The sequence below is a fragment of the Salvelinus fontinalis genome, chromosome 20, assembly GCF_029448725.1.
Source record: "Salvelinus fontinalis isolate EN_2023a chromosome 20, ASM2944872v1, whole genome shotgun sequence".
NCBI classification, from domain to species: Eukaryota; Metazoa; Chordata; class Actinopteri; order Salmoniformes; family Salmonidae; genus Salvelinus; species Salvelinus fontinalis.
Genome location: NC_074684.1, coordinates 11122446 through 11140007, shown reverse-complemented (window position 1 = coordinate 11140007; position 17562 = coordinate 11122446). Strand labels below are relative to the sequence as shown.

At 44.3% G+C, this 17562-nt stretch overlaps 1 protein-coding gene across 1 annotated transcript; it reads right to left on the bottom strand.

The window, feature by feature from the left end:
- Positions 1-11415: 11415 nt before the first annotated feature.
- On the bottom strand, positions 11416-15987 carry LOC129817285 (zinc finger protein 770-like). The gene is given in 3 exon segments (XM_055872377.1): positions 11416-15206; positions 15209-15337; positions 15826-15987. Coding segments are annotated over 2 exon segments (3264 nt in total). The 5' UTR covers positions 15240-15337; positions 15826-15987; the 3' UTR covers positions 11416-11973.
- Between the last annotated feature and the right edge of the window lie 1575 nt (positions 15988-17562).

Here is a 17562-nt window from a genome sequence, read left to right as displayed (position 1 = left end):
TTACAATATTATCAATCACACTATGATTTGATAGATATTTAGAGTAATAGAGTAATTATGTAGATATTTATAATGGATATGTAGCCCTAGATATCTCCAATCCTATAATAAAATGGAGCATGCATAAAATAAACAAGTAATTACCATTTATTTATATTGGGGATAATGTGTGTGTGTGACAGAGAGCGAGAGAGAGAGAGAAAGAGAGAGAGAGAGTGTGTGCATGTTGTTTTATTTTTCCTTGTCAGCCACCCATCTCTGCTTTGTCAGTCTTGACAGGCATGCACTTCTGGGTGAGGCTGTCAGGGGCAGTGGTGGAGAGCATGGCAGATCTGAAAGAGAGATGCACAAAGTCACAGTAAGTAGACAGCTCAACAACATGTTTGTGTGTGCACGTCTGTTGGTGTGAGTGAGTGCTTGTGTATGTAATATAATTCTGAATTGCCTCTATCCATCTGGGAATCCTTAAAAGTTCCTTCTCTCACGGGTCAGTGTAGCAGGAACTGGTGCCGCCGGTACATGAAATACCACAGCAGAGGAGCTGTCAAATCGGTCAACAGCTGCTCTTGATCATTGTCATGAAGCCACATTCGCCCCACTCCCGTTAGAAGTTAAGTATGAGAAAGTGTAGGCTATATACAAATAATGACGCTCAAATTGAAAGATCATTCACCTAAATAATGAGGGTTTCTATCATTATAATCAAGGTGTAGATTACATCTCACATTCCAGTGTTTCAACTTTTAAACAAGGCTGCATGGGATTTCCGTTAATGCGACTCCGTGCAGCTAATGGCAATGTCCGCTTAAGGTATAATGCCAGGAGCCGCATGTGAACAGCTCTAACACAGACCCACCTCTGACCGCCAAAACAACCGTTATGCAGACGTCGACTAAAGCAGACCTGATTGAATAGAGCCTCAAAGGAGGGAGAGTATACATGTGTGTGATAATTACCTGTATCACCTGTCGTGGTCAGTGTAGCAGGTGCAGGAGGCAGACGACAGCAGCTGTGAGGGCTGTGGTTGAGTTGATAGGGGTATCAGATCTACAGGAGAGAGGCACAATTTAAGTGATTGAGTGAGTGTGTGTGTGTGTTTGTGTATATACGCTTGTGTGATAATTACCTGGACCACATCACACTGCTTCAGGTCCACAAGCCTCTGGAAGTTCCAGCGTGCCACTTCAGGCCTGGAACAGCTCGGTGGTGGCACGGTTACCTGTTACCCGCCGTGCCTGGTTGATAGATATGAAAGATAGACACAATATTATTTTAATGACAAAGCCTTGACTACTCACTAACCTAAATTGTGTGTGTGTGTGTGTGTGTGTGTGTGTGTGTGTGTGTGTGTGTGTGTGTGTGTGTGTGTGTGTGTGTGTGTGTGTGTGTGTGTGTGTGTGTGTGTGTGTGTGTGTGTGTGTGTGTGTGTGTGTGTGTGTGTGTGTGTGTGTGTGTGTGTGTGTGTGTGTGTATTGGGCAACCACGCAGACTTCATTTTTCCAGTTGCTCATTGTATTTGCACTTGCAATCTGTAGTGTGTGTGCGTGTCTCTGTGTTATTGTGACTCAGAAGTGTGTCAACCTTGTAGTAGGACATTCAGTGATTAGCTTTGGTAACAATTACTATCAACAGCGTACAGTAAAAACGATATAAAAAATTCAGATCTGGATTGACAGGTAGGTTTAATCATGCGAAGTTACAAAACCTCTGGGATTAGTCTACACTCACGTTGAATAAAGGATGCAGGACCTGAGCCCTAGGACCATGCCTCAGGAATACCTGGCCAGATCAACCCCTGTCCCCAGTCCACCTGGTCGTGCTGCTGATCCAGTCTCTGCAGTTACGGAACCCTGACCTCACTGGACGTGCTACCTTGTCCCGGACCTGCTGTTTTACCCCCCCCCCCCCCCTCTCTCTCTCTCTACCGGACCTGCTGTTTTACCCTCTCTCTCTCTACCGGACCTGCTGTATCAACCTCTAAATGCTTGGCTATGGAAAGTCAACAGGCGTTTACTCCTGAGGTGCTGAAGTATTGCACACTCTATAACCACTGTAATTATTATTTGACCCTGCTGGTCATCTATGATCATTTAAACATCTTGAAGAATGATCTAGCCGAAATGGCTGTACTCTTTTATAATTTCCACCAGCACAGCCAGAAGAGGACTGGCCACCCCTTGGAGCCTGGCTCCTCTTTAGGTTTCTTCCTAGGTTTCTGCCTTTCTAGGGAGTTTTTCCTAGCCACTGTGCTTCTATATCTGCATTGTTTGCTTTTTGGTGTTTTAGTCTGGGTATCTTTAATGTAAAGTTAATTGTATTGATTGATTGCCTGTATATGCTTCTATTCATGTCAGTAACTCTAAATCTAAATATGACCTTGGAAGGAATAGGAAATTGTACCTTAAGCCAACACTTTTTCCTGGTCTTTCCTGCTGGGGACAGGGAGCTTCAGGTTTGGAGCGGGACACAAACCCAGACACTTATAAGAAATCCTGCTATGCCCTCCGACGAACCATCACGTCGAGCCAGAAGTGTACAGCGGTTGCAAGTTCGAATCCAGCGATAGTGTCACGCCCTGATCTGTTTCACCTGTCCTTGTGCTTGTCTCCACCCCTCTCCAGGTGTCGCCCATCTTCACAATTATCCCCTGTGTATTTATACCTGTGTTTTCTGTCTGTCTGTTGCTAATTCGTCTTGTTTGTTCAAGCCTACCAGCGTTTTGTCTCAGCTCCTGGTTTTCCCTAGTCTCTCTTTTTCTCGTCCTCCTGGTTTTTGACCTTTGCCTGTCCTGACCCTGTACCCGCCTGCCTGACCACTGCCTGTCTCTGACCCTGAGCCTGCCTGCCATCCTGTACCTTGGCCTCTGCTCTAGATTATCGACCCCTGCCTGCTGTGACCTGTCGTTTGCCTCCCCCTGTGGTTACAATAAACATTGATCCTTCACACAGTCTGCACTTGGGTCTTACATTGATTCCTGATAGATAGAAAGTTTATTTTTTATTTTTGTCTTAAATCTATCCAAACCTTAACCCTTACCATAACCATTTGGAGTTAATGCCTAACATTAAGAAATTGGAGTTATGGCCTGAACTTAACCTTAAACACTTCGAAATTTGACATTTGAGAAACATGGATTCATGTCTAATTCTGACGTGAGACTGTGAGAGCTGGTAGCAAAATTCATGCCCATGCAGGGCTATACTCTGTGGGCTCAGACAAAGTGCATTGCTCAGCAAGTCTGAAACGACATTGGAGTATAAACAGCGCCGATGATGTCAAAACCTCTGTGGGTGGCTGAATCTTAAAGGTTTATCCCTTTTTTGTTAACCCGCGAAGAAGCAATGTGAAGCTTAGTGCTCACGGCCCTCTCTGTAATCTCAGCACATTAAATATGCAGACAGAAGAACCATGCCTCCGTGACAATTATGCTGAGAGGAACTTTTAAATAGTCTCTGCTGTGTGTATGTGTCTCTGTATGCATGCATGTGTGTGTCAGAGAGGCACTTTAAAGAACTAGTGTGAATCAGTCATTTTAAAGAGGGGGTTAGAGTTACTAAGTGTGTGCATGCAGTGTCAGGTAAAACTGTAGAAGTGGCACTTTAAACTAAGCTATAGTTTGACTGCACAGCAGAGCACGAGCAAAAGGCTGTTTCAAAATGATAGTGATCAATATAGTGATACCCGAGCCCTGCCCGTACCCTAGTTATTGATTCAAACCCGATTCATAATGTCGGGGCCCGTTGGGCTCGGGTTGGGTAGCAGAGCTCTGCCACAGAGCGCTTGCCAGCCTATCGCGATGCTGTCAGAGTGATACATTTTCCCAGCTCATAATAAATACATAAGTCCCACATTCCCATCTGCCTGAAGTTATTTTAGAACCGTCTTGCAGCTTCATGCAGCGCTGCTAGACTAATGGCTGACAGGAACAGGATGGGAGAACCTGAGAGATGGTTGGTTGGTACTCCTCCCTCCCTCCTCTGTCAGACATGAACTGGTGACTGTGTAAACATGGAGGACTTTAAAAGGCTTTTAGGGCACTGAGGTGTCAGACATACAGCCAAATGGAGGGATGCATGAGATGGGATGTACTGTTTGTCATCAATACAACAGTAGACCGACTGTACATGGTCTGTATGTGAAAGAGATGCACAAACTCAATCTAGAACTACGTAGCTATACTGAGTGCACAAAACATTAGGAACACCATCCTACTATTGAGTTGCACCCCGTTTCGACCTGAACAGCCTCAATTCATCGGGGCATAGACTCTACAAGGTATCGAAAGCGTTCCACAGGGATGCTGGTCCATGTTGGCTCCAATATTTCCCACAGTTGTGTAATTGGATGGATGTCCTTTGGGTGGTGGACCTTTCTTGATACACATGGGGAAGCGGTTGAATTTGAAAAACCCAGCAGCGTTGCAGTTCTTGACACACTCAAACCGGTGCGCCTGGCACCTACTACCATACCCTTTTCAAATGCACTTAGAATATTTTTTGTCTTTGCCATTCACCCTCTGAATGGCACACATACCTAATCCATTTCTCAAAAATGATTATTTAATCCGTTCCCTCCACTGATTTTTATTTTATTTTTTATTTCACCTTTATTTAACCAGGTAGGCTAGTTGAGAACAAGTTCTCATTTGCAACTGCGACCTGGCCAAGACAAAGCATAGCAGTGTGAACAGACAACACAGAGTTACACATGGAGTAAACAATAAACAAGTCAATAACATGGTAGAAAAAAAAGAGAATCTATATACAATGTGTGCAAAAGGCATGAGGTAGGCAATAAATCGAATAATTACAATTTAGCAGATTAACACTGGAGTGATAAATCATCAGATGATCATGTGCAAGAAGAGATACTGGTGTGCAAAAGAGCAGAAAAGTAAATAAATAAAAGCAGTATGGGGGGTGAGGTAGGTAAATTGGGTGGGTAGTTTACAGATGGACTATGTACAGCTGCAGCGATCGGTTAGCTGCTCGGATAGCAGATTTTTAAAGTTGTTGAGGGAGATAAAAGTCTCCAACTTCAGAGATTTTTGCAATTCGTTCCAGTCGCAGGCAGCAGAGAACTGGAAGGAAAGGCGTCCAAATGAGGTTTTGGCTTTAGGGATGATCAGTGAGATACACCTGCTGGAGCGCGTGCTGCGGGTGGGTGTAGCCATCGTGACCAGTGAACTGAGATAAGGCGGCACTTTACCTAGCATAGCCTTGTAGATGACCTGGAGCCAGTGGGTCTGACGACGAACATGTAGCGAGGGCCAGCCGACTAGGGCATACAGGTCGCAGTGGTGGGTCGTATAAGGTGCTTTAGTAACAAAACGAATGGCACTGTGATAAACTGCATCCAGTTTGCTGAGTAGAGTATTGGAAGCTATTTTGTAGATGACATCGCCGAAGTCGAGGATCGGTAGGATAGTCAGTTTTACTAGGGTAAGTTTGGCGGCGTGAGTGAAGGAGGCTTTGTTGCGGAATAGAAAGCCGATTCTTGATTTGATTTTGGATTGGAGATGTTTGATATGAGTCTGGAAGGAGAGTTTGCAGTCTAGCCAGACACCTAGGTACTTATAGATGTCCACATATTCTAGGTCGGAACCGTCCAGGGTGGTGATGCTAGTCGGGCGTGCGGGTGCAGGCAGCGAACGGTTGAAAAGCATGCATTTGGTTTTACTAGCGTTTAAGAGCAGTTGGAGGCCACGGAAGGAGTGTTGTATGGCATTGAAGCTCGTTTGGAGGTTAGATAGCACAGTGTCCAAGGAAGGGCCGGAAGTATATAGAATGGTGTCGTCTGCGTAGAGGTGGATCAGGGAATCGCCCGCAGCAAGAGCAACATCATTGATGTATACAGAGAAAAGAGTCGGCCCGAGAATTGAACCCTGTGGTACCCCCATAGAGACTGCCAGAGGACCGGACAACATGCCCTCCGATTTGACACACTGAACTCTGTCTGCAAAGTAGTTGGTGAACCAGGCAAGGCAGTCATTAGAAAAACCGAGGCTACTGAGTCTGCCGATAAGAATATGGTGATTGACAGAGTCGAAAGCCTTGGCCAGGTCGATGAAGACGGCTGCACAGTAATGTCTTTTATCGATGGCGGTTATGATATCGTTTAGTACCTTGAGCGTGGCTGAGGTGCACCCGTGACCGGCTCGGAAACCGGATTGCACAGCGGAGAAGGTACGGTGGGATTCGAGATGGTCAGTGATCTGTTTGTTGACTTGGCTTTCGAAGACCTTAGATAGGCAGGGCAGGATGGATATAGGTCTGTAACAGTTTGGGTCCAGGGTGTCTCCCCCTTTGAAGAGGGGGATGACCGCGGCAGCTTTCCAATCCTTGGGGATCTCAGATGATACGAAGGAGAGGTTGAACAGGCTGGTAATAGGGGGTGCGACAATGGCGGCGGACAGTTTCAGAAATAGGGGGTCCAGATTGTCAAGCCCAGCTGATTTGTATGGGTCCAGGTTTTCCAGCTCTTTCAGAACATCTGCTATCTGGATTTGGGTAAAGGAGAAGCTGGGGAGATTGGGCGAGTAGCAGCGGGGGGGGCGGGGCTGTTGGCCAAGGTTGGAGTCGCCAGGAGGAAGGCATGGCCAGCCATTGAGAAATGCTTGTTGAAGTCTTCGATTATCACGGATTTATCGGTGGTGACCGTGTTACCTAGCCTCAGTGCAGTGGGCAGCTGGGAGGAGGTGCTCTTGTTCTCCATGGACTTTACAGTATCCCAGAACTTTTTGGAGTTAGAGCTACAGGATGCAAATTTCTGCTTGAAAAAGCTGGCCTTTGCTTTCCTGACTGACTGCGTGTATTGGTTCCTGACTTCCCTGAACAGTTGCGTATCGCGGGGGCTCTTCGATGCTATTGCAGTTCGCCACAGGATGTTTTTGTGCTGGTCGAGGGCAGTCAGGTCTGGAGTGAACCAAGGGCTATATCTGTTCTTGGTTCTGCATTTTTTGAACGGAGCATGCTTGTCTAATATGGTGAGGAAGTAACATTTAAAGAATGACCAGGCATCCTCAACTGACGGGATGAGGTCAATATCCTTCCAGGGTACCCGGGCCAGGTCGATTAGAAAGGCCTGCTCGCAGAAGTGTTTTAGGGAGCGTTTGACAGTGATGAGGGGTGGTCGTTTGACCGCGGACCCGTGGCGGATACAGGCAATGAGGCAGTGATCGCTGAGATCTTGATTGAAGACAGCAGAGGTGTATTTGGAGGGCAGGTTGGTCAGGATAATGTCTATTAGGGTGCCCATGTTTACGGATTTAGGGTTGTACCTGGTGGGTTCCTTGATGATTTGTGTGAGATTGAGGGCATCAAGCTTGGATTGTAGGACTGCCGGGGTGTTAAGCATATCCCAGTTTAGGTCACCTAACAGAACAAACTCTGAAGCTAGATGGGGAGCGATCAATTCACAGATGGTGTCCAGGGCACAGCTGGGAGCTGAGGGGGGTCGGTAGCAGGCGGCAACAGTGAGAGACTTATTTCTGGAGAGATTAATTTTTAAAATTAGAAGTTCGAACTGTTTGGGCATAGACCTGGAAAGTATGACAGAACTTTGCAGGCTATCTCTGCAGTAGATTGCAACTCCTCCCCCTTTGGCAGTTCTATCTTGACGGAAAGTGTTATAATTGGGTATGGAAATCTCAGAATTTTTGGTGGCCTTCCTAAGCCAGGATTCGGACACGGCAAGGACATCAGGGTTGGCAGAGTGTGCTAAAGCGGTGAGTAAGGCAAACTTAGGGAGGAGGCTTCTGATGTTGACATGCATGAGGCCAAGGCTTTTTCGATCACAGAAGTCAACAAATGAGGGTGTCTGGGGACATGCAGGGCCTGGGTTTACCTCCACATCACCCGAGGAACAGAGGAGTAGTAGGATGAGGGTGCGGCTAAAGGCTATCAAAACTGGTCGCCTAGAGCGTTGGGGACAAAGAATAAAAGGAGCAGATTTATGGGCGTGGTAGAATAGATTCTGGGCATGATGTGCAGACAGGGGTATGGTGGGACGCGGGTACAGCGGAGGCAAGCCCAGGCACTGGGTGATGATAAGAGAGGTTGTATCTCTGGACATGCTGGTCTCAATGGGTGAGGTCACCGCATGTGTGGGGGGTGGGACAAAGGAGGTATCAGAGGTACGGAGAGTGGAACTACAGGGTCCATTGCAAACCAAAACAATGATAATGATAACTAGCCTGAACAACAGTATGCAAGGCATATTGATATTTGAGAGAGACATACAATAAGGCATAAAGTGATTGCAGGTCTTGACTGGGAGAGCTAGCTAAAACAACAGGTAAGATAACAGCAGCAATAACAGGGTGCTAGTCTAACACAGCAACAACAGGTAAAAATGGCGACGACTAGGCAGAGAGGGTCGGATTAACTACACACAGATCCTGAGTTAAAGCACAGAGCCGACAGATAAAACACAAATAAACAGAATGGAGTACCGTGAATTAATGGACAGTCAAGCATGCATCAGCTATGTAGCCAAGTGATCATAGTGTCCAGGGGGCAGCCGTAGATGGAGCAGGGAGGCCTCCACTAAGCTAGCACGCGGCGTTTAAAGTTAGTAGCCCGGGGGGTGGTCTGCTCAGACGGAGGGGGTCTGCTCAGACGTGGTCGTGTCGACAGAGAATCCAAGCCGGATGGCGAAAGAGAGGTTGTGAATTGTAGAATTGTGTTTGCTAACTGGTGCTAGCTTCGTGGCAGTGGCGCTAGCTGCGCTAGCTGCAAGCTAGCTGTGAGGATCAGAAGTAGTGGCTCAGGGATTACGGCAGGAATCCGGCGTTGTTGTCGAGAGACAGTCCGATGCTGGTAAATTGGTGAGTAATATCCAGGCTAATAACAGGGCTGGTGTCTGTGCGGAAGGTAAAAGCTACTAGCAGCGGCAAAAAAAAAATGGCTAAAAATGGCTAAATTAGCTTGTAGCTGATTTAGACCAGTTGTGATGGATTGGCAGGGCTCTGTGTCGGCAAAAAAAGGTCCAGTCCAATTGGCAAAAGAGGTATTGTAGCCCAAGAATTCGCTGGTAGACCTCTTCGGCTAGCCGGCAGATGGGCCTAGCTCGAGGCTAGCTCAAGGCTAACTGGTGCTTGCTTCGGGACAGAGGTGTTAGCCAGTAGTAGCCACTCGGTTGCAGCTAGCTAGCTGTGATGATACGGTGTAATTGTCCAGAGCTTGCGTCAGGAATCCGGTGATGTGGTAGAGAAAAAGCAGTCCTATATGCTCTGGGTTGATATCGCGCTTGCAGACTGGCAGGTATTGGCCCGGTATTGAAGCTGGCTGTGTCCGAGTTGAGGGTGAAGACCGCAGCAGTGGCTAACTGACTACTAGCTAGTAGCTAGTTATCTGGCTAGCTTCTGATTGGGGTTACGGTTCTAAAGTATAAAAAATAGCAGGTCCGTACCACATTGGGTGAGGCGGAATGTAGGAATGTATATTCAGTTCCTAGATGGAAAGTGAAATTAAAATATATACGAAATGTATACGAAAAATACGAAGACTATTTACACGGGACAAGACAAGACAACACACGTCCGACTGCTACGCCATCTTGGATTCAATTGAAGTCAATTGAACAAGTGACATTAACAAGGGATCATAGCTTTCACTTGGATTTACCTGGTCAGTCTGTCACGGAAAGAGGGATACCTAGTTAGGTTTAGACACACTGAAATGTGTCTTCCGCATTTAACCCAACCCCTCTGAATCAGAGAGGTTCGGGGAGCTGCCTTAATCGACGTCTATGTCTTTGGCACCCAGGGAACAGTGGGTTAATTGCCTTGCTCAGAAAGACAGATTTTGACCTTATCAGCTCGGAGATTCGATCCAGCAACCTTCTGGTTACTGGCCCAACACTCTAACCACTAGGCTACCTGCTGACCTAAGAGCACATGCTCTTAATGTTTTGTACAGTCAGTGTAAATCTATCCTTACTGCTCTCCACTTAGTAAACCCTTTCTCTCCATAAAGATCCACCGTGAACAGTCTCTTGACCGTCCATCTACTCTTGATGATTAGCATAATGAATAAAATTTAAAAAATGTATAGCTTTTTTGTTGTTGTTGATTTACAGCGCTTTTAGGTTCTTTATGTAATGAATAGCACTGTAAAAGTGATATAAATCACGATTATCTATCCAATCCTAACAGGTCTCTCCATAGGGTTGATGCTCTCGGTCTACTATAAGGCTATCTAATCCAAGAGGGGCTATTACTGCTAGGATTAGATCCCATGTCGCCATACACCAGAGGCATGTCAGAGATTATTCCACAGCGCTGTAATCACAACATGACCTCTAAAACGAGGTTCTGAGGACTCTGATGACATTCTGAGTAGTAGGAAGATGCATTTAATGTACAACTGTGTGTTTCAGAAACAAAAAAACAATTGTGTGAGGGTAAAGTCCATGGTTCATCCTCTGTGTTTTTTTGCCGTTGGTCAATTGCGCCTATATTGAGGTATTTTGAGATATTTTGACGTGGACAGGGACCTCCAAAAATATCTGACCTCCATTACTTTAATTGGAATTTTACTTTCGGGTGCCTCAGTAAAGACCAAAATGTTTCATTTAGGGAGATTTTTATTTAGATACCCATAATGACCTACATTAACCCCTCTCCCAATCCCTTCCCACATCCCCATAGTGTGATGGCAGGGAGTGCAAACAACTCACCCACAAGCAATATGGATGTATCTACACCAATGAACTGCTCCAACAAGCTTGGACAAAACTGCTATTATTCATTAGCATATACAGTAGAACTGCATACAATATAATACTGTATATACTTCACATAACATAAAATCTTGTGAAATTCTTAAAGAAACCGCTTGAATCTTGAATGGTTTTAAGAGAAAAATAATCCCTTTAATCCATACTCCACAAATCCCTAACAGGTCAAAAAGCGTTTTTATCTTGTCACAACATGGACACCCAGTTAAAGGTAACCTTTACATCAGGTTTAAAGACAGTTCAAAACCTTCCAATGAGTACACATTTATAAATAAGTAAGATGTTTAATCGACAACGTCAAACAGAAAATGGCATTCTAACTGATAATCCTACAAGTGATCAAAAAACAGCAATAATTCACGTTAAAACCTAACTCAGTATTTCATGTACCATGTTGAAACTAGTTTATTTCACACTGACACGTCTCCACATTACAAGTTAATCAGACGCTTCTCCTCCTCAAAGTGCATCTCAACTAACCAAAACAGAGACATGATGCCATCTTGTGTGAAGAAGTGGTACTGCGAAACCATAATGAAATGACCCGCTGAGTAAGTGTTATCAGATGGCATCGATCCTGTCATCTGAGAATAAACAATGCCTAGCCTCAGTGCCAAATTAAATATTTTCCAGCTATAACCAAATAGCAACATAATGATATGGCCAGCCAGAGTATTGCATTGAAGACATTTTTATTAGTGTATACTTCACGTGTGTGAAACAGAAGAACTGACTGCTGTTGTACTTACATATTAATAAGTTATTTACAAATACAGTGCCTTCAGAAAGTATTCACACCCCTTGACTTTTTCCCACATTTAGTTGTGTTACGGCCTGACTCACACGGGTTCAGAAAAAAATTATATATTTAATCAATGTTGAATTCAGGCTGTATCAACAAAGTTTGTAATAAGCCAAGGGTTATGAATACTTTCTGAAGCCACTGTGAATACCAGTATGCGATACGATAGGCAGATTGTTAGCATCAACTAATACACCACACATAATTACATTAGTACAAACTCAGTAAACCATATAACGCCATCTATAATAGAAGGCACAAAAAGAAACATAAAAAATATTGACTTTTTCATCAGGATGGACATATTCTGCAATCCAAAAAGCTGATGTTGGAGAGTAGAGGAGCATGTCAAAGCAAGTAGTCAAAGTAACATATGAGTGTGTGGAGATCTGTTATTAGTCCTTAAACAGTAGATGACGGTCCCAAGTCTTTTACCTGTGGATTTGCAGGTGTGTCTTCAAATGGCCCGCCTGGGTGAAAGCCTTTCCACACACTGTACACTGAAATGGCCTCTGGCCTGTGTGGATAACATAGTGTCTTTTCAATTTCGAGGGAGCCTCGAAGCTTTTGAAGCAGATGGCGCACTGATACGAGCTCGCCTGTCTCTCTTTCTCTAAATGTCTCGGAGAACACCTGTGATGATTCAGTTTCCTCTTGGTGGTAAAACACTGACTACAGCCTGCGCAGACGTGAAGGTCGTTGGGAGGTTCTGACTTATATGGAACATTAAACTCTGACCTAAGGCCACCCTCTAACCCGTCCTCCTCTTTAGCACCATATTGTGAATTAGGTCTATCCTCCAGATAAGGAACGTGTTGGTTAGTTTCTTGGTGATATGGATAAGGGCTTAATAACCAGTTAGGAAGCTGGGGGTGGTTTTGCTGCCCATAATATTCATGCGAGGGAAACTTTTCCACATGTTTCTCCTCAGCAATATTCCAGTTATTCTCGGACTTCATGCTTTTCACGTCTTCTGGCTGTTCAGGGGTTGGGGTTGGTTCATGCTTTCTGTTGATTTCTGTTGATTGGTTTGCGCTTTCTGTTAAACTGAAGTGATTGTATGATTCACCACCATGACCATTTTGTCTGTAATTACTATTTAGTTCGTAATTTCCAAAACTTTGACTTGGGCCTGGTTCATCTTGATGAAGACCTGCTGCAAAGATGTGTCCCTCTGAAACAGTCCCATCCTCTAGGGGAATATTGTCCAGTTGAGCCAAGTTGATGTTCCTCTGTTGTTCATCCCCATGCAGTGTGGCCTTATTATAGTGGACCTTCGCGTGAGACTGTAGATGGCAGAGTTGTCTGAAGGACTTACTACAGACGGTACATCTGAAAGGCTTGATGCCCATGTGGACTAATAGATGTCGGGAGAGTTTAGAAGGATAGTCAAACTTCTTCAGACAGGCCATGCACTGGTACACCCCTGATTTCCTAGGTGCAACAGAAAGCAGTGTTTGGCTGTCGACATCGTTTGTTGGGGGGCAGTTGAACTGAGCTAGAGGGACAGCAGAGAGATCACTGCCACTCAATAAAGTATTTTCACTTCTATTACGGAAGACTACGTCCTTTCTATTTGAACATGGGGTCCTTTTCAGTCTTGATAAAGACTTGGTCTGCCTGTCTTCATTATGACTAAAAGAGGGTTTAGCCTCTTTCCCTTGTTCATGAACAGACTGGTGCACCTTCAGATGAGCTTTTTGTCTAAACGTTTTCGGACAAGTGGTGCACTGATAGGACCTTTGTCCTGTGTGAACCAGGGAATGCCGCTGTAGCTTGGATGGAGCGTCAAAGCGCTTTGAACAAACCGGGCAACAATAGCGCCCTCTGCCATGGATTGCGGGTTTCTTTTGTAAGATGCAACTCCTTAGTTTAGATTTGCCTATTAGTGAATGGTGTGTCGGTGTGCTGTCAAATACATCACTGGTCTTCTTGTAGTCTGTCTTATGTTCTTGTCTGAGAGATACTGGCTCTGCTGAAGACTTCCTGTCTGTGTCAGTGTCCAATCCAGGTAGCAGCTTCTCACTGGGGTTCCATGCAGGTTGTTGAGCACCATAGTTGGAGAGACTGTCAGTGGAGCAATGACTGAAGGTAGGTCTGACAGGTAAAACATCCTGGCTGAGGAAACAATCAACTTCATTGAGGCCTCTGCTGGCTTCCCGAGGTTGAGAAACTTGGTCTAAATGTTCACTTTGATTTCTCTTCACTGCAGAAACAGGCTTGTTCTTTAATATAATATCCCCTGGTTGGTCGGGGGTATCTTCTACTCTTTTCGAAACATTGTCACTTTTTATGTAGTGGGCCTTCATGTGAGTCTGTAGATGGCAGAGCTGTCTGAAGGACTTACTACAGACGGTGCATCCGAAAGGCTTAATGCCCATGTGGACCAATAGATGTCGGGAGAGTTTGGAGGGATAGTCAAACTTCTTCAGGCATATCATGCACTGATTTTCCCTTACCTTACGTGTGCTTGTATGTGTGTGGTCTGTGCGATTAGACACAGGCGACTTGTTTCTGTTGTCTGAGGAGCGAGTGAGATCAATGTGATCTTGTGATGCATGTTTTGCACCGTCATGCAATATTTCTGATAAGTTGCATAAACCTTCAACTACATCTAGTTGTCTCTTACCATTCAGCTCTATGTTGTACGTTATAGAACTTTCAGAGTTTAGGAAATATACTTTGGAAGCACAATTAGTTTGAGGGGGAAGGTAGGCCTTACTTAATTTATTTAACTTACGAGGGTGCACAGCAGTCTCTGAAACGTTATGAGTTTGTTGGTGGACTATCAAATGTCTCTTCTGTTTAAATCTCCTTCCACACATGTTACATGGATAGTTCCTTGGCCAGGTTTTTGACCGCTGGGGTTGGGAAATAGATTTGAGACTTTGCCGTGGTAGTGAGTTCCGCGACTTGGTGACCCCAGGGTGAATGCTGTAGTGTACCTTTAGATGGGCCAGCTGCCTAAAAACACGCCGGCATAGGTAGCACTGAAATGGTTTCTGGCCTGTGTGAATCAGGCAGTGCCTCTTTAATTTGGACGGGGCGCTGAAGCACTTAAAGCACTCAGGGCATTTATGAGAGTTTGAATTCTCAATTATTTTTGTTTGTTTGGCCACTGTTTCATCTCTGGAGGATCTATCCTCATGCAGTGTCTGTTTCTCAGGTTCACTCCAGTCATCGTGGTTCGTCATTGGCTCGTCTTTTGTGTGCTGCTTCTCAAACCTCTCGACCGCGGAGTGTAGGGGATTGAGTTCAGCGGTGCAGTGAGAGGAACAGAGAGATTTCTCCTCAACTCTGTCGACAGGTGCAGTTGGACTGATGCCCACCTCCAATGTGCCCTCTGCACCAAATGTGTCCAAGGAGCCTGTCTGCAAACATGCATTTGAGTTATTTATCTTTATAGGAGGGGCATTTTCATATCCACTTGGATGCAAGCTAGACTTTACATTGCTCTTCCGTTCAATAGGTTTTGGATAAAGGTGTGTGTTAATATGGAGTTTCAGGTGTGCTAGTTGCCTAAATGCCTTTTCACAGAGGTGACACACAAATGGTCTTTGTCCTGTATGCGAAAGGATGTGTCTCTGTAGTTTGGATGGAGCAGGAAAGCATTTCAAGCATGTGACACACTGATAATTCTTGCTTTGTGGCGTCTTCTCCATAAGGCCTCCTGTGTTCCATGGTGCCTGGCTAGCATTGTGTCCACTAACAATATAGTATTATTTCCACTCTTAGGATGTCATCATTCTAGTTCCTCTGTGGCACAGCCCAGCTGCCAATATGGGAGGACAACATCTGTAGTGAACAAATCATTTAGTCATTTACAAATATTGTAAAATATTATAGTATTTGTAAACTAAATTGCCAACACGGGCTACCTTATATGCAATAAATTATATCGAACAGAATACAATTTTAAACTTTCGCTAGCCATGTGAGACGAGATTCCCTAAAAACATCCCACTTCGATACAGCTACGACCGGAAGTGACTTTTAGTTGCAGGTTAGGAGAACATTTTAGCTAACACAAGCCTTTTCCTAACGTTAACCTAAGTCTCCTAACCTGCCACGTTAATTATCCTAACCTGCTGAGTAAATTATACTAACCTGCTACGGAAAAGTAATTTCCGGTCGTAGCTGTACTCCCTCTAGTCAGAACCTGCTCTTAGTGAATCCCAACATGGGAGGTTGGCTGCTTTTGAAACAGCTAACGTTAGCTAAGCTAGCTACTAAAACATGTATGAAACACAATTCATTGATTCGACTCATTTCTGCCAACTCACCATATGGCAACCTTTATAAATTGCTAAATCACGTCTCACGAACTAATAATTAAGTAATAAATACCATTATTATTTTTACTAAACAAAGAATTAGCTTGCTATATGAGCTAACACTTCCACCTTCCCCAAAACAAGCCTTTAACTACCGTCCATGATTAGTGCACGGGCGGAAACGTCTTCGCCATTATTTGTTCCTGGTCGTTTTAGCTACTGCAGAATGCAATTCTTTGAACATTTAAATGTGATCAGATTATCTGATTAATCCGATTGTATGCAATAATTGTGGTAGGCTATGGGTTCGATTTGATGGTAGACATTTTTATTTTACAAATGACAAAAGTAACACAATATTTTATTCGATGAAATTAACAACTATTTTATATAATATAATAAAATATAATCGAATACAATATAAACAAAAGAAAAACAACCTAACAGGAAGGCTTTAAACACTCTCGATCACATCTCTCATAAAGGACAGTTTTAACTCAGAAAGACAGATAGCGGCTGTCCCGAAGTCGAGTTTTTTCTGTTGAGGTGTAACGGATGTGAAATGGCTAGCTAGTTAGCGGGTACGCGCTACTAGCATTTCAATCAGTTACGTCACTTGCTCTGAGACTTAAGCAGGGTTTCCCCTTGCTCTGCAAGGGCCGCGGCTTTTGTGGAGCGATGGGTAACGACGCTTCGTGGGTGTCAGTTGTTGATGTGTGCAGAGGGTCCCTGGTTCGCGCCCGAGGTCGGGGCGAGGGGACGTACTAAAGTTATACTGTTACAGAGGCAGCACAATAAAATATTCAGTAGCCTAATCTGATTTACTCCTGAAAATTCACAGTGACAATGGGTCAGAGCTGCCAACTCTCACGCATTGGCCGTGAGACACACACATTTCACCCTCTTCTCACGCTCTCACTGCACACCTCTTATATTTAATTCATTGAAAAGTACTGCTTTTATTTTTCTAATTAGTCCATTGTATAGTCAGCGCGTAACATTTTCAACTGTGCTCCAAATCGTTTTGAAATTTCGCCCGCAATTTAACTTCACGAGCAGAATCTCTATCGGTGTCCTGTTTTGCGACAGCCAGTGTTGCCAGGTCAAGAGCATTTCCATTGACCACTCAAAACCCGCACAAAAGGCATACTAATTAGGCAATAAACAAAAAAAACGTAACACAAATTATACAATATACCCTTTTTCCGTAACTTTATCAAGCCAATTAAGAAGGAATATCGTAGTAACTTGCAATGACGTTAGAAGCTAAATTCGGTTTTCCTCAAATTAATTATTACTGCGAGCTAGGACATGACATAATAAAGGAATTTCAATATGTCGCAAGAGCAAAGACAATTTGCCCTTATTAAACTCGCCAGGTCATTTTCCATCAATGGATGTTGATTTAACTCGTTTGACTACTATGATTGAGCAATAAGGCACACGGGTGTATGGTAATTGGCCAATACACCACAGCAAAGGGGTGTTTTTATTCTTGAGGTAATGCAGAGTGCTTGGATATAGCCGTTAGCAGTGGTATATTGGCCATATACCACAAACTCCAGGGTGCTAATATTGCTATTATGCTATTATTGCTATCATAAGCTGGTTACCAACATATACTGAGCGCAACATGTAAATTGTTGGTCCTGTGTATGGACAGGGCTCGGGTATCACTAAATTGATCACAAAAATGTTGAAGCTGAATCATTTGCTCATGCTCTGCTGTGCAGTACTGTCATACAG